The sequence below is a fragment of the Zerene cesonia genome, chromosome 1, assembly GCF_012273895.1.
Source record: "Zerene cesonia ecotype Mississippi chromosome 1, Zerene_cesonia_1.1, whole genome shotgun sequence".
NCBI lineage: Eukaryota > Metazoa > Arthropoda > Insecta > Lepidoptera > Pieridae > Zerene > Zerene cesonia.
In genome coordinates, this window is record NC_052102.1 from 6,563,189 (window position 1) to 6,587,826 (window position 24,638).

At 32.3% G+C, this 24,638-nt stretch overlaps 2 protein-coding genes across 2 annotated transcripts; both read left to right on the plus strand.

Moving 5' to 3' along the window:
• Positions 1-3,235: 3,235 nt before the first annotated feature.
• Positions 3,236-11,467, plus strand: LOC119828317 (protein 60A). The gene is made up of 7 exons (XM_038350443.1): positions 3,236-3,737; positions 6,071-6,260; positions 6,938-7,092; positions 7,937-8,137; positions 9,226-9,299; positions 9,384-9,518; positions 10,048-11,467. The coding sequence occupies exons 1-7, from the start codon at positions 3,365-3,367 to the stop codon at positions 10,171-10,173; spliced, it is 1,254 nt and encodes a 417-aa protein (XP_038206371.1). The 5' UTR covers positions 3,236-3,364; the 3' UTR covers positions 10,174-11,467.
• Positions 11,468-13,712: 2,245 nt separating this feature from the next.
• LOC119829636 (probable G-protein coupled receptor Mth-like 6) lies at positions 13,713-24,372 on the plus strand. Its single transcript, XM_038352254.1, has 8 exons — positions 13,713-14,841; positions 15,792-16,045; positions 18,051-18,234; positions 19,246-19,324; positions 21,663-21,847; positions 22,425-22,617; positions 23,081-23,271; positions 24,086-24,372. The coding sequence occupies exons 1-8, from the start codon at positions 13,875-13,877 to the stop codon at positions 24,217-24,219; spliced, it is 2,187 nt and encodes a 728-aa protein (XP_038208182.1). The 5' UTR covers positions 13,713-13,874; the 3' UTR covers positions 24,220-24,372.
• The last annotated feature ends 266 nt before the right edge of the window (positions 24,373-24,638 follow it).

Consider the following 24,638-nt stretch of genomic DNA (forward strand, 5'->3'; position numbering starts at 1 on the left):
TACCGCTTGTAGATACAGCGTGTGTTACGTCATCGATGGTAGATACTGACTGATAGATATAAGAAATAAGTTTGCCAGAAAAGTATAAATAAAATGTAAGTTAACGAAAAAAAAAATACACCGTGAAACTATAGATTTTATACTTATGTAATAAACACAGTATCTCAATAATTCCTATACTTAAATGATGGTTCTATCGCTAAGGAAAAACACCCATACATTTTCATAGAATGTAAATTACGTACTACTTACTGGAACATTTTCATGTGGAGAAGCTCCTGGTTTTAAGTATCGTTTGCCGGATTTCTTTTTTATGTAATCATTTTCTGAAAAATGTATAGAACAAATTGTGCTACACTTAGTAGGTATCCATTCAATTCTACCGGTTGCATCAATCCGCAACTTTCTTATATCTGGATGTGTTGGAAACATAATAATAGAAAGAAATATATGTTTCTATTATAAACGGCTAACGAACTACCTTAAACAAAAATTTTAAACGAAAACTTGTGAGTACAAGTTAAATTTTTCAATAGAATTAATTGGTAAACTAAATAAACAAAGGTTTACTATGAAATGATATCCCTGTCAGGAATAATTTAAATACGTCCGCAATATCGATATTTATTTCAACTTGCTACATCATCATCGATACCAATGTATAGGATTTCGCAGGCACTCACGGCTCTCAATGAACGCTTAATATTGGACGATCACTAGCTTAGTAGACTGGTGGTCATGCATTGGTGCCTATGCATTGCAAGCAAAGTATGTAATTTTCGATTGTGTCGTTTTTGTCAACAAATTACATTATATTGTTAGATTAATAATTACAAATAACTCTTAATATTCGGTTGTAGGACTTACCGGTGAAAAGATATCCCTTCGTGGCCTACACTACATACCTGGCTTCTTTTTCTACACGTTTTGATTGCACAAGAAGGCATTATTCTAGTTTTTCCGCGTAGCTTCGAACGAACGAAAAAATTTCGGTAGACATATTATGAGCGTTGTCAAATATGAGCGGCACGCCTGCCCCGCCCACAAGGCACTTCTAACCTCTTTTATCTGTTCTGTAATCTAAATATTGAAGCTCTCTAATATCTTCTAACGCATGACTCTGTCGCTGTCTCTTATAGCTGTGGCGGAGAGTTGTTGAGCGCTGGATGTCGCGTTTATAGATATATTTTCGGAATTAATAAAGGCAATATTTCAAGTTGGTTTGAAAATTCTTTAAGTAGAATCGAATTGATTGCTGTTTTAAGAACAATTAGGTGTCCCCTACACCTACACCAAACGAGACTTTAAGATCGAAGTTTGCTTCTGCAGTGGGAGCCTGCAACTTTGTCTTGGCCGCCCCTCTTTCAGAGTCAGCTGGAGCACTGTTGCGACTCCTATTTAGAAGCGGTTCTTTGTATTATATTGTATTTCATGTTTTGTGGTATCTTTTGTGTTTTGTGTGTACTCGGGCGATATTATCGCATCGTGATAAAGCTTTAAATAAAGAGAAACAACTTCGCATTTCACTCTGCCAGACAGGGATAGAGTTACGCATTAGAAGAGACCGCCATGTTTAGGTGAAAATTGCGATAAACGTTGTATATCGGATGATTTTACAAATTGAAATCTCTTAATTCGTATAATTCAAGACATAAGTAGAAAACTTTTCTTTTATACCTATTAGTCTTCGGAAACAAATAGAGGCTATACGTAATTTATTTCGAATTTGAATCTACACACGTGTGCGGTGTGAGCATAGCCGCGGGCACAGCTAGTGTTATTATAAGTATTCGTAACTCGTTCATAAATCATTATATTGCAATATAAATTACAATTATTCCCAATTGTGGCTTGCCATAATCGGTCGTTGTTTATTGTATATATGTGTCCCCATGTAAGCCTTCCAAAAGACCGGGTACCTTCAAAAAGACAAGATATCCGAGTATTATGGGATTGAGAAACATAACAATAATAACACCAACTATAACAGGCTGTTACGGGGAAAGAGCATAACTCGGTTCTCTTGCGGTCCATGAATTTCTTTGTGCCAAACTGATACATATCTAGGCGTAACCGCCCGCCTCTGTTGTATCCAACAGCGAGGACTAACTTGTTCGCCAAAATACCAGTTCGGTTTATTAATGCTCTTCATGATAGAGCATGTATATGAAAATGAATGAATGAATATTCTTTATTGCGTAAAAATCAAAAAATAAGCAGGCGTACAAAAAACTTAAATATGCTATGTTATGAGTATTTTTAGTTATATTGTTTTAATTCAAAGTTTTTTTTAAGTCACTGTCGCATTTAGCAAAAACCTGTAATAGCACTTGATAAGTAATAATGATAAAATAAATAAATTAATAGTCTCATCAATCTGGCTTTGAACCAACATGCATTAAAATCAATGGTCCTCGACAAATTTCGTAAGTCCTTATTTTCAAGCTAAACGATAAATATAGAAATGACATAAACTAACATAATTATTATTATCCAAACACAAGCAAATTTATTACATTTTATATTTTGAAATTGAAAGAAAAAACCTTGACATTCGATAATTTCTCATAACCTGTGTCTTTATTTCATGTTGCTCCTGTTTTTTTTACTAGAATCAATGTTTAATAGGATAAGATAGTCTTTAATTTCAGTACAGTTCAATTTCAGGTAAAAAAAAAATAAAAATTCAACGTCACCCCCTCAACCCGCATCAACGCCCCCCTCCCAATATTTTAAATAAATTTCATGCATTCAGGAACTACTGGATCGATTTCAAGAATTCTTTCGGTGTTGGATATAATATATCATACATATTATGTACGATCCCTGAAGTTAAAATAGGTATGTACAACGAGTGTAGCCGGGGCAGACCGCTAGTCAATATGTTAATCTCAACGCATGGTTATAATGAACTTCGAGCATCACACCGTCTCGTGCGTGAATTTGATTACGTAGACCTATTCAATTTGGATGAACACAACGTTTGTAGGTAGGCTATTATAGCCTATTATAGCCTACCTACAACCGTTGTGATTGTCTCACACAAAATGTGAAAAAATGAACATAAATTTTAAGAACAGTCGATATTCTTGTTGATATTCTTGCTGAATAACATAATATGTGTGCGTCGTGGAATGTTGTTAGGACTGCGGCGTTCAATGTTTACATGATTACGATGAGATGCGGTCGGGGGAAGGGAAGTTGTGGCAAGCGCGGTCGGCGTAGCGGCCCACCTTGAGTAGGTAGGTGCAGTCATCAGCGTCTGCGTTCAGTGTACCTATCGTGCGTCGGAGTTGCCAGTTGCTACTCGACATTCGTCAGTTGAGTGAGCGCTGCGATAGCGTGCACAACGAGGCACCGTAAAATGGCTGGATCGAAAACGGTGTGGCAGTGCGCTATTTTGTTTTTGTTTACTGTTATAGCTGAAGCTGCGCTCTCTGGACTTTACATCGATAATGGAGTAGATCAAACAATCATACATCATTCTATGACACGTCACGAAAGGCAAGTTGTTGAACATGAAATTCTAGAGCTTTTGGGACTCGGCGAAAGACCGCGGCGTTCTCAATCACCGCCTCTAGATCGGTCAGCGCCAAGTTTTTTGCTAGATGTATACAAACAATTAGCTGAAGAACATGAACAAGCACGTCCCACTCGGAGTTCAGAGATGGCTCTTAGCGGCGAGGAACAGCAAGCAATAGACGAAAGCGATCTTATTATGACATTTCAAAGCAAAAGTAAGTATGCACTAATATGAAATCAATAGCAATTTCTTTGTTATCACTAGGCATGCATATTATTTCTCTGAATTCCTTATTTTCCTAGTATTATAAATATACAATATACATGTATTGCTTGCTATCAGTAAACAAATATGTTACCTATTTTTAGTTAATGTAAGTTCATTTATAATAAAACATTTTATGCACAATGTGTAAGTACATAATGCGATAGTTTATTATTCCTGTTAACACTCACCAGTTGAGTTTTTTCTAAACTTTTCGCTTTTGTATTGGATTGTTTTATATATTGAACATAAATCGTGGGAAGTGTTTTAATTAATAATAATCCACTAAACAGGTAAAAACTGCTCTACCTTTTGATTGCTATATTACCGGTCCCTTTAGACAAGCGGGTTTTCGGAGAAAACTTATCAAATCTCAGGTAGCAATGATTCACTGACGTCCTTAAAGCTATTGTTTTATGACTTGAAGTGACAGTGGCGCCTAAATATGCAGTCAAATGTAATAAAACTAACTTTCTTCTCGTGGCTTCGCTCGCGTGGACTAAAAAATGTTGCGCTTGGATTTTTCTTGGCAATATAATATTTTTTACGACTTCAGATAAGTACATATTTCGTCAACCATTTATTTGAGCAAAAATTCCACTTTAAAAAGTTAACTTTATTTGTAAACACCTATCCAATTTAATAAGATATTCGTAATTTTTTCCCCCGGTTACATGTATGGATAACTCCCCCCCTCCCTAAAAATTATTTTTAAATAAAATGTAACATTAATTTTTTTAACATCTACCAAGTGATTTTTATGCGATTAACGCACATGCAAACGGAAATCAGAAAAAAATAGCCACACATTGTTTTTTTAATCTATATTACATAAAAATGGTTAATGTTTTGTTTATTTATATATGTTAAGATAACATTATCAACCATTTTTCCTTTTTCCTTATTAAATAAGGATAGCTGCTTCATCCATCAAATAATTTTGGAATGCATATAAAATATGTTATATAGCCTAAATTCAAGAAGTAAATAAAAATAAATGAATTAGTAGTAGATGTACGTAACAATACTTGTAAGTTGTCTTCTAGACTCAAAATCTCAACTAGTTATCTTACTTTGCCTAAAAATACAATTTTTGTTTGCAAATGATACAATGGTAAATGGAGAATCTGGATCTTGTTAGTACCTACTGGCACTAGTTTCGGTGGTGTTGCTCCCGCAATTATAAATATTTAATCAACATATTCTCGCCTGAATAGTAAACAGAGTTACTGTCGAACATAAGTAGAACTTACACAATTTCGTAACAATCGCATGTCTGTTTTAATTTGAGTGTACTTTACATAATTAGATAGGTTACCACGGCTCCGCTCGGGTAGACTATTTTCTGTACTTTACATTCTTATCAAGCCGGAGACAAATCCAACAAAACAAAAGTCATTAAAATCCGTTGAGGTTTTCTTCAGTTACAGGTGGTGTAACTGACACGACTTGCTAATATTATGCATGTAAATTAAGTAAAAGTAAATTGTTTCAAGTACATAATAAAAGCCTGTCCACCGTCATAGGTAAACCGAATAATGTTTAGAACGCGTCATGACTTTTCTTCATATCCAAAACAGCCTCGCAATGCGGATCTTTTAACTATGATCAAAACGCGTTGTGATATACTTTTTCGCTCTATGATCGTTTTCGGTCTTTGAACCTGACAGATATAATATTTAAGTGATACCTGATAATAAAGATGGAATTTGGAAATTTTCGAAATATGACGGTTAGTATTGTGGCGAAGTTGTGGAAAATCTTCAAAACTGACTTGAACCTACGAACATTAGCATATTAGATGTTGTTAGACATTTTTCGGAAAATGTGGTATTCCTAAGATCTTCTTCATCTAATTAATACACACGTGCAGTGCGTGTTTAGTTACATCAAGTTTTGATAATATCCTCAACACCTGTTGTCATATGCTACGATGACACAATCAATTTGCATGTTAATAATGTTAAGTTATTTATTTAATTCATTTATAAATACTATTAAATGTCGATAAATTGATTGATTTTCAAAGTATGATAACTCTATTTGGCTTTCCTTCCATCGAGCATATTTTATAGTATCTATCTCCCGGATTCCTAAAAGTAATCTCGTGTACTAATTTAATATCTGTGAAATATGCATGGCCGAGGATTAATAAGTTCCAGCTTTCTTGACCAGCGTGGTGGATTATGGCCTGAACCCTCAAAGGAGGCTTGTGTCCCAACAGTGGGAACATATATGGGTTGGTGATGATATTAATAATATTTTTATATATAATAATTTCAGAGCATCATTTAGGCGTTTTGCGCCATGGCCACGGAAGGCACATATGGTTTGAAGTCACGGGAGCACCCAGCGATGCCTCGTCCCTGCTAACCGCTGAACTAAGACTGCATCAAGCTGCATCCCACACAGTAGACCCTACAGCACTCTATACAGTTGTAGCCCATCGTGTGATAAGCGTCGATAACTTGGGGTCAGTATTTTGTTCGTTTAATTAATAGATGTGTACTAACTTAATTGCTTACAGACAGGACCTAATTTTTTCGCTTATTTGCAAGCTGTGTGACGTAAATTGAATAAAGTTTACTAATATCATAAACGCGAAAGTTTGTAAGTGTTGATTGATAAAAGCATGGATGTTTGTTACTCTTTCATGCGAACACAGTTTATCGTGTCTGTATGTGAATTGGTGCGGAGACAGATTAGTAAAAAGCCTTTTTACATTTTAAACGATATAGAAATTTTTAATAGACGTTACGCCAACTCGGAAGAGTTATGGTGTTTAAAACAGTGAAAAAAAATTTTTTAATAAATACTGTATCTAAAGGTTAGGTACTAGGTAGCATTTTCCTTTAGCTTTATAACTACTGAGTGTACCCAATAATTTTTCGTCGATTTATATTAGCATAATTGATGATCACATGCTGAGTCCACGGCCTTCTTGGTCGTAATTATGTCTAAGAAAATATGTATGGTTTTCTGTACATTTTTTAGTTAAAAGATTGTTGAAGGCAATTGTATCTTTTAATTTTAAATTTCATATCAGATGAATAATTAACTTTTATTTTTCATTTACTATATATGTCGCAAAAACAGTTATGTTATGATTTTTTTAATACATAAATGAGTCCATAATCGTATTCTTTACAGGAGTATGCAAATGGAGCAAGTTGCCGCTGTTAATACCAGTGCTGGGGCTGAGGGGTGGTTAGAACTCAACGTGACAGGCGCTTTGGCGTCGTGGCTCGGCGCACCAGCTGACAATCGGGGGTTTTTCATAACTTTACATCCTCATACCCAACCTGGTAAATTGATTATAAATTATATCAAATAATATGTGTCATTATTTGGGTAATATTTAAATGTTACAAACGCAACGAGCGCTTTTATATCATTGTTTTATGTACGTTTGTAGATAGTGAAGTTCTATGAACCTTCAACTTCAACAAATTCAAAAAGAGACACTCAAAATACAATGGTCGTAAGACACTAAATAGGATATGAGAAATCTGTAATAATATACAATAACTACCCGCTTATACCAAATTTGCCAGGGATAAAGGCTTTCCAATGGTGAATGAATTCTTAAAATATACAGCATCAACGATCTGTTAACCGATTTATTATAATTTTCCGTTTAAGTACCTTTCATCGTTTTCCTTTAATTGTTCGTTTGTTGCGAAGCGCATGACTCAAGAACGGCTCGATCAATTCGGATACTTTTTTTACGTTTTTGTGAGGCATAAGGAAGTTCATTATGGAGAGAAAAAGTACCGCGAGTGAAGTCGAGGAGGACCGCTAATATTTAAAAAATAGGTTTCTTTTATGTGAGACTAGCCACTCGTGTATTATCATTATGTAGCTTTCTGTTGGAGAAAAAATGTTTTTAAATCAGTTCATGGTTTCGAAGCCTACTGAATGCAAACAAATAAACAAATCTTTCCTCTTTATAATGTTACTGCAGGTAAAATTTATAATAAATCATAAAACTTGTCGAAAAATAAAACGGCTTGATGTAAATAGTAAAGTGTAACTCAGTGAAATAGTATGGGATAGCCATAGGAAATGAGCGATCATTGCGTATGAGCTCCGAGGTATTTTTTATATATAGGATATTTTTTGCCTTGTTTATAAAAAGCTTGATTACAGAACGACATGTGAAACCTGAAGAGATAGGTTTGGAAGAAAACCACGGCGCTAACTCAGAGGGAAAACAACCATTTTTGGTGGCGTTTTTCAAAAATGGCCCTAAACTTGGTAGCGCGGATGCTGGTGCGAGACGAAAGCGGGAAGCGAGGCGGTGGCGAACACACGGGTACTCAGAGAATTATTTAAAGAACCCATTAACAGGTACAATTTCCAAATTGATTTTGGACAGTTTTTATGTATATATTGATTCTTTTTAATGCAGAATTGAATTGATAAAAAATATTGTGGAAATATTTATGACACAGGTATTGTTCTTACGTTTTTATGGTTTTAGGAGGAATATGAAATCCCTACTTGTTTGATATTATAAATGCGAAGGTAACTCTTTCTGTTTCTTCTTGACACTAAAACCACTAAACCGACTTGGATGAAATTTGCTACGGATCTAGTTTGAAACCCAAGAAAGGACATAAGATAGTTTGTATAGCGCAATACCGACGCGGAACGGCAACGGGAAAAATACGGTGTATCTTTTCCTTTCAGTACGCGGGCGAATCGCGGGCGGAAAGTTAGTTAAAATAATAAAATCTCTTCTGGAGTTATATGTTTTTTTTATGTTTTCAATGATCATTCAGTTTTTATATTCAAAACATCGTTATCTAGAAAATGACTGTGGACTAACAGATTCATAATATATATCAGTTTCTTAATATTCATTTACACTGCGCGTATGGTATGACTAATACGGTCAAGAAGTCTAGACGGTAATTGAATAATTAATGGCATTTTGACGTGTATACTACGCAATACGAATATGTTCTGATTTGTGATCTATGGAAAAGACCCATTGAAAAAGTTGCTATGCATTACTATTATTATTATTTGTAATTAATTATTCATTGTTTAGTTTCTTATATTTCGTTATAATTACTAAGTAAGCTCCTGTCATAAAATTAGCATGGGTATTAAATGATTTCTTATTTATTTCACAAATGTTTGGAAACCCGTAATGGCAAGTTCAAAAATCAAATTACAGATCGTACAATTAATGCATGGCTGTTGAAAAACTTACAGTTTCACATTTTTGTCTCAAAAGACCTTTTTTACTGACCAATTTAAATAATAAAAAAAAAACATTGCCACGACCCAAAAACGGCTGTTAATTTAAATTATTAAAAAAAAACAGAACATAAGTACTAAGAACTCGTCCATTGTCTGCCTTCTCACTATTAAGAACGGAACTTGTAATCATACTTCATTTGTATCACGTTCGGTAACTTTTGTTTTAGACACATCACATTGGACGACACGAAGCTGTGAAATACAAACCTTGTATGTTAGTTTCAAAGATTTGGAATGGCAGGTATGGTTTTGTATAATAATTTCAATTTGTATCCTGTTTTTTATTGTTACTAAATTTCATATTTACTAAAAATATTTGTTTTAGGATTGGATCATAGCACCCGAAGGATATGGTGCATTTTATTGCAGCGGGGAATGTAATTTTCCTTTAAATGCACATAAAAATGCGACGAATCATGCCATCGTGCAGACATTGGTGCACTTACTTAATCCAACTCAGGTATGCTTGATGTTTTGCCATAACAATTGCAATCATTTTAAGGAAGTTTATTGCATATTTGGTAATATAACGCCCAAATACCTAGAGTTGCGGTTTCAATACATATCTAAATTAAAAGGCATAATTTTTATAACTTTCAAAGATTTGAAATGTACTCTATAGTCCAGTCATTTAGTTAAAAAGAATAGGTTTGCCTGGAAACTTTCAGGGTGCTTTGAAAAAGAGTGATTTTATAAATTTGTTTCCTTTATACTGACAAAATTAACTAGAGAATATTTTTATTAATTTAAATTTATAGTTTCGGCGTACGAACTGTAAAGTGTTACTTAATACGTTTTTTCGCGGAAGAACTCTTTTCCTCACCACCTTTTATATGGTTATTACCCCCCTTTTTCACAACATTCGGGAAACTATCAGACAACTGGACTATACTGTGAATATTTTCGTTTTTATTAATTATTTCACGTAGTAATTTATTAATTTAAAATTATTCTTCTTTATGTTAATTGTAAATTCGTGATTGTTTTAGGTACCCAAACCATCCTGCGCTCCGATCAAACTATCTCCAATATCAGTGTTATACTATACGGATGATTCAAATGTAATTCTGCGTAAATACAAAAACATGGTTGTCAAAAGTTGTGGTTGCCATTAATATTATTAACACTTAAATGAAACACTAGTCTGTAATCCATCCAGTAATCTTACCGAGTTATGTAACATTTTTGTAATAAATTGTTACTGGGTATTAATTTGAATGTAAATTAATTTATTGCGTTCAATAAAACTTAATTTAGGATTGGAATTTGAATCTCAATGTCAGTAATGTATGATATATTTTTAAACTAGATATTATATGTATTTCTTTATATCGTCTGTTAAATTTCAAATGCTTTCTTGTCTTTGTTTTGTGTACGCGATATATTTTAAATCAAACTTCTTCTCATATCAGTTTGGTTAAATTAGCCCTAAAAATATCGGTTAGTCATGAAAAATTTGCATAGAGCTAAAAATGGAATGAAACTTGGTACATGATTATAGATGGAATGTAAATAGTCCCAATGGATTCTTTCTTGCAAAATTATTTATTCAAGATATATAAGTATATTATTTGCGTTATTCAGCCCAGTGGTAGTAGCTTTATGATTAAAATATATCAAACCAAAAACGCAGATATGCAATAATCCATAAAAAATGATTTTTTTTTCCTAAACGTCACCGTTTCTGTAATGTTTGAAAGAATTTTTGAAAGAATATAAAAAATTTTGATCACGAGGCGGGATACGAACCCGCGCTTTTTGCCTAACGTAGCTACGGTAAATTTTTTCTATTCTTTCAAAATTTGAATACACTGATGTTCTGACTTCTGATAATAATTGAAACAGCGATAGATCAGTTCAACTTGACAAAAACAACAACTATTGTTGGTGAAGACGTAGTTCTAGAAACATATCTAACAGCTTGAACTGCTACCACTAAAATATTTCATATTTTATAATAGCTTAACTTCAATAACAGATATGTTCTAAAGAAAGTTTATCAGGTAGTTTTTAATGTGCCATCATTTTTTCGCTCTATTTCAAAATTTCATACATTATTGCAATATCAACAATTTTTACAATTAAATGTTAGCTCTAGACTAAAAAAAACAACAAGCAAGGCTATTTGTGAACTATGATCTTAAATAAATTATTTTACAATATTCGACATCCGTACCAATTGTCAGCTCTATGCGAATTTTACACTTTGATATGCCTTTTTTGACCTCTGGTCATAAGAATATACAAGTGTAATTATCATTATTTTTTAATAAGAATGTTACATTATAGGTGTAAGCGTCGAATTTAATTAACATTTTATGTGCCAATTAATTGAGTCAAACTATTTTAGCTTTAATTTTTATGAGTATAATTTAGAAGAGAATGTGAAATATACGTTCATAATTTTTATATTATTTGTTTTATTTTTTTATTTCTTCTATTAATGATTTCATTATTTAATTTTTTTATGTCAAATTTAATTAAAATATTACTGGATACTTAAAACGTTTTTAACAACAATTATTTTTAACAATGTTGTTTTGATTCCTGTACGAAATTAATAGTTTCTCTTAAATTGGATCAGTTAAAGGAAGTAGTTAGAAGTTATTAAGCTATCAATTTTTAATATTATTTTTTCTTTAATTTAAGCTAGTGATGCTAAATGCGAAACCCTAATAAAATTTGTAAATTGGATGCTAGCAAAAAAATGGTTTTAAATAGTATCTATTTTCAAATTCGTTATTGATTATTATGTGTATGCAATTAAAGGGAAGGCACTGTCTTCTGAGATAGAGGTTAGTTAGTTACCTAGTTCTGAAGGCAGAACACTGTTGTAAATTTGATATTTGTCCTTGCTTATATTTTTTTATAGATACTTCTTGTGCTAAAACAAGGGATAAAAAAAAATAATACTCGAGCACACGTCACTTTTTAAGAGGTGGTAGTAACTAGGGCTATAGAAACTCTTATTTCTTATTAGAAGTGACGCAAGCTTCAGTAGCAGCAAATTTTAGAAAACAAAAAAGTATTGCTATCTCTTAATACTCGAGTTAGTATAGCTGGTAGGTATAGTAAAATATTTTATCTCTGACTCAAGCGTACCAGATTAGGATTACTGAAGGTTCAGCACGGTGGCCCAATTGAAGAGACCAATGTAACATTGGTAATGTTAATATAACATAATACTTTTTTTTGTATTCTTAGGCCGGTTTACTTCATACCAATAACTGGGATGGCAGATACACAAATATAATACTTTTTATAATACAGGTGTACTTAAATTTCATTTGGGTGATAATATTTAAAGCTATTTGTTTTCTATTTTAATAAAAATTAGATCAATATAATGACACATATATTTTCTGCTTTATTAAAATATTGAGGTTTCATTAACCTTGTCAAAATTTAACACATCCCCTTGTGTATGACGTCATCCCACAAATTTTGTACAATGACGTCATACGCACGGTTTTTTACGAAAAAATATAAATTAAATATAGTCGAAAAGTTTTCCAAAATTTATTTTTAAAATAAACGGTATATTACAAACAATCTGAAGCATTGTGCACAACGAAATGTGTTATGGAGAAGGTCACTTTGGGAAAGGCGCGAGATAATCAGAAAAAGGGGAACAGTGAAAGGAATTAGAGGAAACATGCTTTTCCCTAGCTAAACGCTCGGATTTTTATGAGCAATTTTAATTTATACTTGCTAGGTCGGCTTACGAAAATTGACAGATTTCTTGTCGAATTTCGTGAAAAAATGAAAAATCACTACACATCGTTTTTGAAGCGTCGTTATCTTCAAGCTTCAAGCTCAAATCGTCAGATTAGTTAATTGTGTATTCTCATATTGTAATTGATCTCCCTCATCTTCGGTCCGTATGTTGTTAATTAAGGGCTCTGGTTCGCTCAAACCCAATCTCATTGCAGATACGTTTTGAAGTTTAGCTCAGCATCATAAGATCGGCACTAATCCGACACAATCGTTTTTTTGACGCAATATAGATGGAACCACATGGTAGGCAGTTTTTTTTATGTATTCCTTTTTTACTTGAAAAAAGGGTTCATAAATATCGGTTCACCAAGTAAAAGTTCTGAGTAACAAACACAACAAAATATCGTTGAATTGATAACCTCCTCCTTCTCCATAATGTGTTAAAATATCTGTATGTACAAATCGTTTCAGTCTGGTTGTTGAATAAACGAAATATTATCCTAAAAAAATTAAACGCAATAACTTACCAAATATAGGTATTTTCGCTCATATAACATATTATCGCAAAGATTTTATTCTTTGAATTTATTTGATCAGGAATGATTCAAACCTTATCAATAATAATAATTCTTGATATAGATTTCAATCAGCTTCGTTGTAGCGCTATCAGTTCTTCTCTATCACTATCGTATTATTTGTTATTTAGTTCACTACTTTATTTACAAGATACCAGTTACGCGGGAATTTTACTCACCTACGCACTTTAGGTGATGGATTTTCTTGACAAATGTATTGTGTAAACGTAACATTAGCGTGAACGGAACCCACATTTTAGTAACACGGTGAGAAGATTGCGGAAAATCGCGCCAGCAGTTTCAACTTTCAAGGGCGTAACAGCCTCCAGTGAGCTGTGAAACGCTAAGGCGACTAGCAGTGAGCGAAGGCGCCGCGGCGTGGGCAATTGGCAGCTCTCAGTTACTGCCGGCAGACCACTTCACGCGGATTATATTACAAACAATGCATTCCATAACGATCGACGTCTCTCACCTGTTATAATTCATTACCATATTTACAATTTTATTAATGATAAAACTCTTGAATGAAACTTATCAAAATGTGGCTTCTAATTCTTTTGTGTGTGGATATGAGTGCAACAGTTTGGATAAATAGCGATAGTGACGACAGTGATTATTTTCGAAAATGTTGTGGCAAAAATGAAATTCTAAAAAAAGTAACGGAGTATAACTTAACAATGCTCGAGTATTATGAGTGTGTGGAAGTGAGTTATGCAAATGAAAAATATAATGTCTCGATTTCTCCGCTTATCATTACTAAAGGTGTCGAAGTGCAAAATGGTGTGCCTAGTGATTGCGAAAATTTCAAAGCTATAACAATAAATAATGCTGAAACAGATATTTACTCGTCAGATAATATATGTTATGATAGACTTGATATTGAAATACTAAATGGCAGTTTTGTAAAAAACATTCCTAAGACAATAGGCTTAAGTTGTAATAAAAGCGAAGGTGCGAACATTACTCGATCTTCATTAAAAATTAATCAATTAAGGAAGTGCTGCCCAAGAGGACAACAGTTTGATACAGAATATCACGTTTGTAGGGAAAGTTACGAAAATTACGAGGATGGGTGGCTAAAAGATTTAAATATAAGTGAAAATTATATTTATGAGGTTGAATATGGATTACGTTGTAAATTAGACGAATATGCCTTGGAACTAACAGAAACCTTATTTACAATGACTGTAAACAATAGTAGCCTATTAGTAGTAAATAAGAGTGACAAAGAGGAAAGAACATTCTTGCCAGGAGAATGGTGCATGGACAGACTATATAATGGCAATGGGTTAGTCGCTCAAACGTGCACTCAAGACTGTAAAGGCTTTGGAGCTTTTGGCTTAAGAAAGTGCTGTCCACAAGGGCACCATTTTAAAGTTCTCCGATGTGGAAGTTTTATAAGCGAATGTGTTCCGGATCGAGATGATAGTACTCTCTTTAATATTTCTACGTACACGGATCCTTTGCGAAGCAATTATCATGACTTATTTGGTAAGTAGCTTACATAATCTTGATAACATATTTTAGATCGCAACTTAGAAGGTGAAAAATGGTAAACGTTTTCGTGAAAAAAAAAAAAAAAATATGATTACCATTTTCTATTTTAAATGTAAATGAATCCCGTTGGTTCAGGAATATTTTTTAGCTTCTGTTCAAATGTCCTGGAACACAGAAACTTACAATATAAAAATTATGATACGGGATAAGTTCGCAACATTATACGTTCATTTAAAGTATACAATAAGATCATTTTTTTAATAAATCATAGAGATTTGCATAATGTTCTTACACCTCATTTTGCCGATAAGCCGCTCTTTAATATATGAAATTAGCGATGTATGAAAGAGTCCATGGTAGTGGAAAAATAAAAATAAATTACCATATGACTAAAGTGGTAAATTTTGTGCTATCTGTATTTTAATTGATTTTATTTTGGGAGATACAAATCATTAATACAAAAAATGTTTCCTTTATTATTATAAAAAAGGTTCAGTCTAATTGGAATAAATATCGTAATTTAGTATTTGGTAAAAAGTATATTCAAAAAATATGAAACCGTTTTTCATATCTAATAACGTATCGAGTGTTTTATCAATGTTCTGATGCGTTTATTCATTATTTATGGTATATATATAGTTTATGATAAAATAACTCACTTCCGCTTGATATGAAATGAAATTTAGATACACACTAGGTCCCTAATTTATATTTTACTTAGTGCGTAATGAAATAGGGATAATTTAATAGCTATTAAGAACATAAAAATTAACATAAGCAACTATCAACTAAAAATATAAGACAAAGATAGAACAATGATTTACGGATCATATGGTATTTATTTGATAAATTATTATAACCTCCTGCAACTTAAATAGTGCATAGTAATAAGAGAGACATACGAGACTTCTAAATTTGTATAAAAATATAACATTATACTTTAGATGTGATGGGCATCCGTGTTGGTTTGACTTGCCCTGCTGGAAGATTTGGTCTAGACACGTCCATACCTCAAGATCAACATCGACTCACGCCGGACGCGCACCTGGAGTCTGGCTGGATTTTAACAAACACTTACTGCCTTGAAATGTTCGATCGTCGGGATTGCCCGTCCCATGACATCACCATCACTGCCGTTCTTTGTTTCCAACCAGCGCCCGAACAAAGCCAAAGAAAAGATTATCGCATTTCCTCTGTGGTAAGATTTTTTTTATGTTTTACTTACATACAAAAGTGAGTATAAACAATTCAAGTAGGTAAGTGAAATATATTAGCTGCAGCTGAAAATGCTTTTTATACTTTAATGCAATCTTTCTACCTCTTATGAACATTGATTCTAGAAGAATATAGGAGAAATATTAAAGTAAGTCTCAAGTTATGAGAAATTATCGAAAGTCAAGTCTTTTTTTCTTCAAAATATAAAATGTCATAAAACTGTTTTTGTTTCGAAGGTATCTAATTGTTATTGCTTATAAAAAATAAAAGATTTTAAACATATTACTTATATTGTAAAGTAACAATTCAAGATATTTCTAATGTTACATAAAGTGACTTATATAAAATTACATACCTATTTTTGAAATTGTTCGTGAGAACAGATAAGGTTACAGAGTAATCCATTACTATTTTCAGTATATACTGAAGGTGATTTTTACATGGAGCAATTTAATATAGGTAATTGTTTATATACCCACGTCCCTCGGAGAAGGGGTTGTGGGTTAAGTTCGATTATAACTCCAATAATGAAATACCGATTAAACTCTACTGTGTTCCGTTATGATGGGACCATGGGTGTTGTTACAATTTGTCCGAAACGATTGGTTTTTCCCCTAACATCTTGAGCAAATAATAATAATACGTTTCATTACCTCATCTTCTTACTCCGATGACTCTGACGAAAGGCACATATTTATCATTCGAATTGGATATCAAATCTTTTGTACATACCTAATCTTAGTAGTGATCTTAAGACAAGTTTGTTAGATTCGCATTTAAATTTACAAAAACTTAAACGATATTATTGGTAATGCTTATAGGACAGTCTATTAAATTAATTCCTCTAAAAATTTGGTTGGTGTCGGGTATGCTATTACTATATACTTTAACTTTTATGTTATTTTACCTCTGAAACTTCGTCTTGAATCATTCTATCTAATTAAAAAAAGCATCAAAATATGTTACAGAATTTTATAGATCTTTGCATACAGACACACAGACGGCGGAAAACGACTTTGTTTTGTTCTATGTAGTGATACTTAAGAATACGTTTGGTCAGTAAATTATAGGCATAAAGTAAACATTACTGCAAATCTGTATATATTCACAAATTTATTGTTCACGTCAGTGATATTTACGCAGATAATCTATGTTCTTGTAATAAATATAACAACATATTTAGTGTGGCTATTAAGATTGTTAGAAAATATTAAAATAATTATTAATTTTGGTAAAATAATTATTGATATTATTTAAAAAAAAGTCAGTCATTATTTTATGGATATTGATTGTGTTTTATGTATAATGTGATTTTTAAGGGATTACAGTGATATGTGCCTTTTTTCTATATATATTATCTGAAAATAAAAGCATTGGTAACATTGGTATTGGTTGGTATTAAGATTTTGTAGAGGGTCGTTAATTCATAGACAGCATGGATGTCAGCAAAAGTACGGAGACATACTGTAACACATTATTGTAATTAATAAACATTTTAGTTAGTAGAAAAGAAAAGACTTTTCCTTGTCACAATATTTATGATAATAGCTGTAAGTTTTACTTAAATTTTTTGTTTAATTTATCAGTTTATATGTTTTCCATACGACCTAATGGTCGTCGTTATACTAATGTTTTATTCTTGTTTTTAGTTAACTTAATGTACTCATAAAAATCTTTACTTTACTTATCAAATTGGTATATTTTTTATCTTACAATGATATTCAAATAAAACGAAAGATAAATTTACTAAAAATAAATTAAATACACGCTCAGATTATTTAATTTAATAATAATACGATATATCATGTGTGCTGTAGGATTATAATATTGTTTTTGTATATTTCATATTTAAAAAGTTTTAATTCAACACAGCATAGTAGAAATCTATTGTAATATAATGTCTAATGGCGGCATACCGGCGCGTTTAGTGGTTATTCTAATAGGTACATGATGTATTAAATTTATACAATAGAATATGTATTGTGCAGGTTATTACAATATCGAGCGTGTGCCTGGGTCTGACTCTCATAGTGTATTGTGCTTTACCCGAACTGAGGAACCTCAACGGCCGAAACCTCATCTGTCATGTTAGCATGATGCTGCTGGCATTCTCGTGTCTTGCTCGTGTACAACACAGTGCTGTTGAGAACTACCACCTGTGCACTTTCCTTGGTGAGTAATTTTAATTTGACTGACAGCTTATTTAAGAATCTTCTATGCTATTTTAATCTACATATTATTTCTTTTTATGGGGTCATGATGTATAACATCATCAGAGCATTACCAGAGTTAAGTGGGTTTGAATAACGCACATATTTAAGCAGTCAGCTTATCTTCTTCATATATCATACTCTCGTATCACAATGTTCGTTCCCATACTCCTTGGCTGGACCGATTCTCATAAGAGTTTGTGTGCATATGTGCATATCAGGTATTTCTGAGAAACGACCAAAATTTATTTTTCATACCCATAAATGATAAGTGTAACGCAGAACATCGTTTGCCGGCTCAGTTAGTAACAATATAAAAAACAGGCGAGCAACCTGTGGTCGTGGCACATATGGGTTGCTGTTTGGTTGGGTGCTTGTAGTAGTGCAACTGATTCGCTTACTTGTATGAAGCCTTTAGTCCATTGAAAAGTTACAATTATGGTTACGCTTCTCAGAGGACGCAATTTGTGAGTCATATCGATGAAATGATCACCGGGATTTTCTTAATAGATTTATAACTTATTCAGTTCTCATTTACAAAGCAAATAATTTGCGAGAGATTTTTCTTTTAATGATTATTGATACTAATCAATTAAAATTCTTACCTAACCAATATTTATGTCTTCAAATATTTTAAATGAGGAAGAAGAATTGATTCTCTTGCGTCACGTAGCGTGTACTTGCCAGAACTATCAGTAAATATATGAAATAGGAAAAACATGTTTAACTAACGTGGTTGGTATATGAGTAATACCTAAAAATTTGCATGTGGCTATTTGAATATATCAACATATTAAAACGGATATTTATTTATTTAAGAATATGGCTATGAGCAAATGGGAAAAGATAACAATGTTAACTTGGTACAAATTTTGCTTAAGAGCAAATGTGTATTGTTTGACCGTGTGTCGATCAGTGCGAGTTAAAATATGAGAAAAGATGTAAGTCAAAGTATTATTTATTGTTTGATCAGGGTATGGAATTTACTTCGGGTTTGTGGCGGCCTTTGCTTGGCTTAACGTCATGTGCTTCGACATCTGGTGGACATTTGGGTAAGATCAAATTCATGGAGTGATTTAAATGGAATAAATTATGTTTTTATAAAATATTCAAATTCTTTTATACTATTTAAAAATAAAAGGCAATATAGGAATTTAAGAATGTAACTATTTTCTCAAAATCCTAAGTAAATCTTGATTTTCTAGCAGGACATGCAAAATTTTGGCTTTGATTTTGAGTCTATGGTCGAAGCCAAGGGGTCAGTTTTAGGGAAGTTCAAAACCCCACCAACCTTCAAAATGAAATTATAATTTAGTATGCCTGTTTCATTTACTACTACTAATTTTTTATTTAGCCTTTACTGTTCCATAACTCGATAAAATTCTTTTCTGTAAGATTTTTTCTTTTTACTGTCATAAAGATTTTAGAATTTATGCACATTTCTAATTGTATTTCATGTTTCATTTTATTGTACCTCAGCTGTAATTAATTATATTGCCTATGTATGTGTAACACTATAATTTTGTAAGAGTTCATAAGAGCTATATTAAACCCAAAGTACAGAGAACATAATACTATACAAGTACCTAAAGCAATAAGATACTGTAATTATCCCCTGGTTCTCTATAAATTATTATAACCCAATATATGATTGGTGTTAATAACATTTAACAGGACACAAAATGTTCTTTTATTACGCGTCATGAAAGGCGGGGCGGTAATTAACTAGCTTCAATGTCTGTGGGGAGCTTAATAGGAGGTACTTTGTGTAGGCTGAAAAGTCAACTAGCCGAATATAAAAAGTCAGTTATAGTTTCACGATTTCTGTATTATACTATAAAAGCAATGGTAATGGAGTCTATATAAATTGAAATCATATGAAACTAAAGTTACCGCACCTACGCCTTCAAAATCGGTATGTAATATAATATGTTATCATATTATTAAAGCTGCTTTTGTTATCGGTGACTCAATCAGTGTGACCGTAGCGAGCTAAGTAAAAGTTTATTAGCATTTAATCGCCCGCTGTGTGGCATTAAACACATGCCATGCCTACTCATGCCAATATATTAAGATCCTATCAGTATTAATTAATTCATGCATTTAAGTCTTCATTTCAATTAAGCTAATATAAGCTAGAACATGTAAATTCAATTGTGATGAGTAATTTTTTTATAATTTTATGCTTTTAATTAAGCGTGAATCACTACTTTTTTTTTTTTTACATTTGGTTTTATAACCAAATACCTTCGTTTATTGAGTGTTAATATGTGAGCAGTTCTTTAAAATTTAAAAATCAAATTAAATGATAGATTATGTAATTCTTCAGCTGTTTGCAACAGCTGAACCCTTAGCATCAGTTAAAAGAGGTCGCGTTAAATAAACCCTAATATTATAAATGCGAAAGCTTGTAGTTGAAGGATGTGTGTGTGTGTGTGTTTGTTGCTCTTTCACGTAAAAACTACTAAACCGATTGCAATGAAACTTGGTACGTAGACAGTTGGACAACTGGAATGACATATAGGCAAATAACATAATTTTTATTCCGACATTCCTACGGGATACGGACTTACGCGGGTGAAACCGCGGGGCGCAGCTAGTAGTTATTTAATATCTGGCTTCTCTTAGGTTAATGAGTAAGTATCAACACCATTTTTTTTTGTCATTGCTTACGTAATTATTGGTATTTTCAGCCAGTCTGTGTAAACATATGACTAGTAAAGTTTTGGTAAAAAGATACATTCATTGTTGTTATAACTAAAACGAGCGAAACCAACGTTACTTCTCAGTTAAACAGTCTACGTGAGGCCAGAAACATACGCGCTGTCAAAATAGATATTATGATTCATTAATAACACAATGTTATGATTTCAAGAATCTTTAACAATTCATAAGATAAGCGCTAATTTATAAACATAACAGGATATTTGCAATTTATCAACTGACTATAAAAAAATAATGGAGCTTTTTGATTGAATGCCAGCTTTTATAGTCGTAGTAAGTTCAGATATAACTACAAATTTTTATAATTTTTTACGTCTTACTTTAACCACAGATATAGTAAAAAAAGCATCCATAGGTGTATCATTAATATATTACCTACCTATTTAATATCATGAGTTGCTATCAAATATAGATAGATATCTAATGTGCGGCTGAATATCAATTATAGGAATGAAGTTAATTATTTGTGTGACTGGCAGTTTTCTTTTCAAATTAGGAAATTATCTTCGATAAGTTGCCTATTGGTGATATATAAGTTATAATAAATGTATTTATGCAGAAAATTATTTACTAATTTATGATATTAATGCAATATGTGCACGAAGATAAAATTGCAATATGGATAACTATGTAGATGTGAGTAAATAAAGCATTTGTTTGTTGCAGGAGTGTCCGAACAGTGAAACCGTTGCGCAAATCAGCGTCAGAGCGGCGTCGATTTATATGGTACTCGTTATATGCATGGGGAATCACAGTTCTGCTTACACTAACCATGTTTTTGCTGGACAGATATCCTGTATCCATATATCTGGATGCTAATATTGGAAGTGGTGCTTGTTGGTTTGGCGCTGGTAAGTTTTATTATCGATCATAAGTCTTCTTGCATATTAACTATGTCTGATAATGTACAGCTACAGTGTATATTGATTCGAATTTTACTTAAATATTATATAAGGAATAAAAATAATTTCAAATACACGAACAAAGACAATACAACTTTAACAAATGTCAAGGAAAAGTTTTTGAGTATGAAAGTTTAAAAGAATAACTTTTATTACATTAATATTCCTACTTTATTATTTTTTAATAATTGTTTTCCAGTTTTATTATCATTGTATCGAAATGTCTTTGAACAAAAGAATACAGTATCATTTATGAAAATTTGTTATACATTTGATAAAACATTTAATTCAGTTCAATACTTGTTGGCTATTTATAAAGTAACTGTAAAAATAATAAACTATTCTGAAAATAATTCCTCGCGGAATCTTCAATGTAGATACAAGATTACATTTTTTGAATGAATCGTGAATCATCTGGTCGGAAAAGCTTACCGGTTTTCTGGAAGACTTGTGTAAATTGTTATATGTGGGTGCTGTACTATTTTGGTATTGAATAATTCAATGAAACATGGGTTAATTTTTATAGTTCAAAATACGGAGACCGATTGGCCTCACTACATCTTCTTCGTTGTGCCTATGGGTATTGTGACGTGTACAAATTTCATCCTCTGGTTGCTGACGGCTCGCTACTGCGCCAAAGTGAAGTCGGAAGTTCATCGCTTACAAGCCGGATCAGTTGGAGAACGAGTAAAAAAACGATTTCGTATAGACCGAGCGAAGTACGTACATACACCCCCTAAAGAGTGATTATTTTTCGTAGAGATTTATCAGCGATTCTTTAAATATACACATCAGTCGTGGGAGTGAAGCACGTAATGTTTTCCTCGTACTGGGCTGTTTGTTTACTAGAGAAGCGTAGTTAAAGTATTCATTTATATTTATGTTTTGCGACATGTAATTTGCGAATGTAGGGCATCTAAACACTTTGTATTTAATTTAGATGTAATTAAATACTTATGCAATCTGCGCACCAGGTTCCGGGATAGGACTACTATGGTCTACTCGTTTCGTAATAACTTTATTGTATTAAATTATAAGAAATCGCGGAATCTTCAATGTTTAAAAGATTCTATTTTTTTAAATAGTTATATACATACTTGCGCTTTTAAATACATGACAGATATTCACAGATAATGAATTTCATTGAGCTTCAGTGAAATTTAAAAATTGCTACAATTCTAGGTACATTTTGACCGGAAAGCTGTGGGTTGTAATGGGAGCAGGATGGGTATCCGAGCTACTCTCCACAATTGTGTCCGACCCCCAATGGCTGTGGAACATCGTAGATCTCATAAATCAATTGCAAGGAGTCTTTATTTTTTTAATACTTGTTGTGAAACCGAAGCTCTACTACGTCATAAGAAAACGATTAGGTAAGATCATTCTTTTATAAATTACAGTCACAAATAATATTTGAATCGGTATTAATTTCAGCGTTAATATCTTCAAACCTATATTTTGTACTATATATTTACCATGTAACGAAATGGTGTTTGATAACTAAATATTTAGACTTGTAACTAAAACTAAAACAAGCAATGCATTAGTCCTTGAGACTGATACTAAAATAAAGTCAAACATATATTTTTAAGCCATCATTGACTGACTTGCAAACAAAGGTCGATTTTTCAAAATAAAACTGTCTTACCTCGTCTTTTGCAGGTTTATCACGGACTCCGATAAATACAAGTACATGTTAATGTTTTTAGATGTTGTATATTTCAGTTAACCCTTAACACTACATTTGTCGTAGTCATTTTGTTAACGCTACATTTGGCGTAGCTTGTTTTTGATGGTGCTCACTTTGATGTTTTTATTTTTACTTCTTCTCCTCTACACATTTATCAAATTATAACAAATTTTATACGCACATTAGCACTTAAAGCACTTAAGATAGTAATAATTGGCTACAACTTTTTCATAACATTGTATGGCGATAATGCGCTAATCTATATACTAACGTTATCGTTATAATTGATGGCTTATATATTTATATTTTAACAAATAACTAATAACTTCTGTGTGAAAAAAGTCTTTTACAATCGATTATTAAAATAATCGTTACATATATACGTTTTATCCTAATATCTGTATGAATTTTAGTCTTAAGAAAAGATTTTGATTTTGTTCTCATACTGGCACTGATTCTTTCATTGAATGTTAACTAACTTTGACTAATATAAACAGGATTGGAGAAACCGGACGCGCACAAAAATGCTACTTCATCTTCGGGACGAACATCGTCCACCTTCCTTTCGAGAACAATAAGTTCCGACGAACGAGCTAACCTAAGGATAAGTAGACCGCAGAGTATTAAATAGAATGAATAAAATGTAGTATCTACTATGGACCGATTAAATTTTACGTACAACGTAGGAGTATTAATATGTTATAATTAAATTGGCATCATATGCAGCTATATAACTGTTGTAGCAGTTGACTAAGTCTTTATTATTTTATAATTACAACTTAAATGCAACCAAATAACTAGTCAGTTTGAAATTTTCACCGTATTGATGACGTTTGAAAATCCATTCACATTTAAAATGTAAAATTCTAAAAGTTCTAAACGTGATTTATTCATCTTATTATTGATTATCTTGACGTTTCAACTACTATACAGCGGGATTAGCCTGCCAGATATAATATCAACAATGAAACCAAAAGTCGCGTTTAAAATGCATAAAAATGTTTTAGATTTTTCAAAGTAAAATAAACTCTTATAAAAAAAAACATTTAT

Coding starts and splice junctions, on each gene's coding strand:
- LOC119828317 (XM_038350443.1), top strand. CDS start 3,365: ATGGCTGGATCGAAAACGGTGTGGCAGTGCGCTATTTTGTTTTTGTTT. Junction 9,300..9,383: donor TCAAAGATTTGGAATGGCAG/GTATGGTTTTGT, acceptor TATTTGTTTTAG/GATTGGATCATAGCACCCGA. Junction 9,519..10,047: donor ACTTACTTAATCCAACTCAG/GTATGCTTGATG, acceptor TGATTGTTTTAG/GTACCCAAACCATCCTGCGC.
- LOC119829636 (XM_038352254.1), top strand. CDS start 13,875: ATGAAACTTATCAAAATGTGGCTTCTAATTCTTTTGTGTGTGGATATG. Junction 18,235..19,245: donor CCACCTGTGCACTTTCCTTG/GTGAGTAATTTT, acceptor TTGTTTGATCAG/GGTATGGAATTTACTTCGGG. Junction 22,618..23,080: donor TTTCGTATAGACCGAGCGAA/GTACGTACATAC, acceptor CTACAATTCTAG/GTACATTTTGACCGGAAAGC.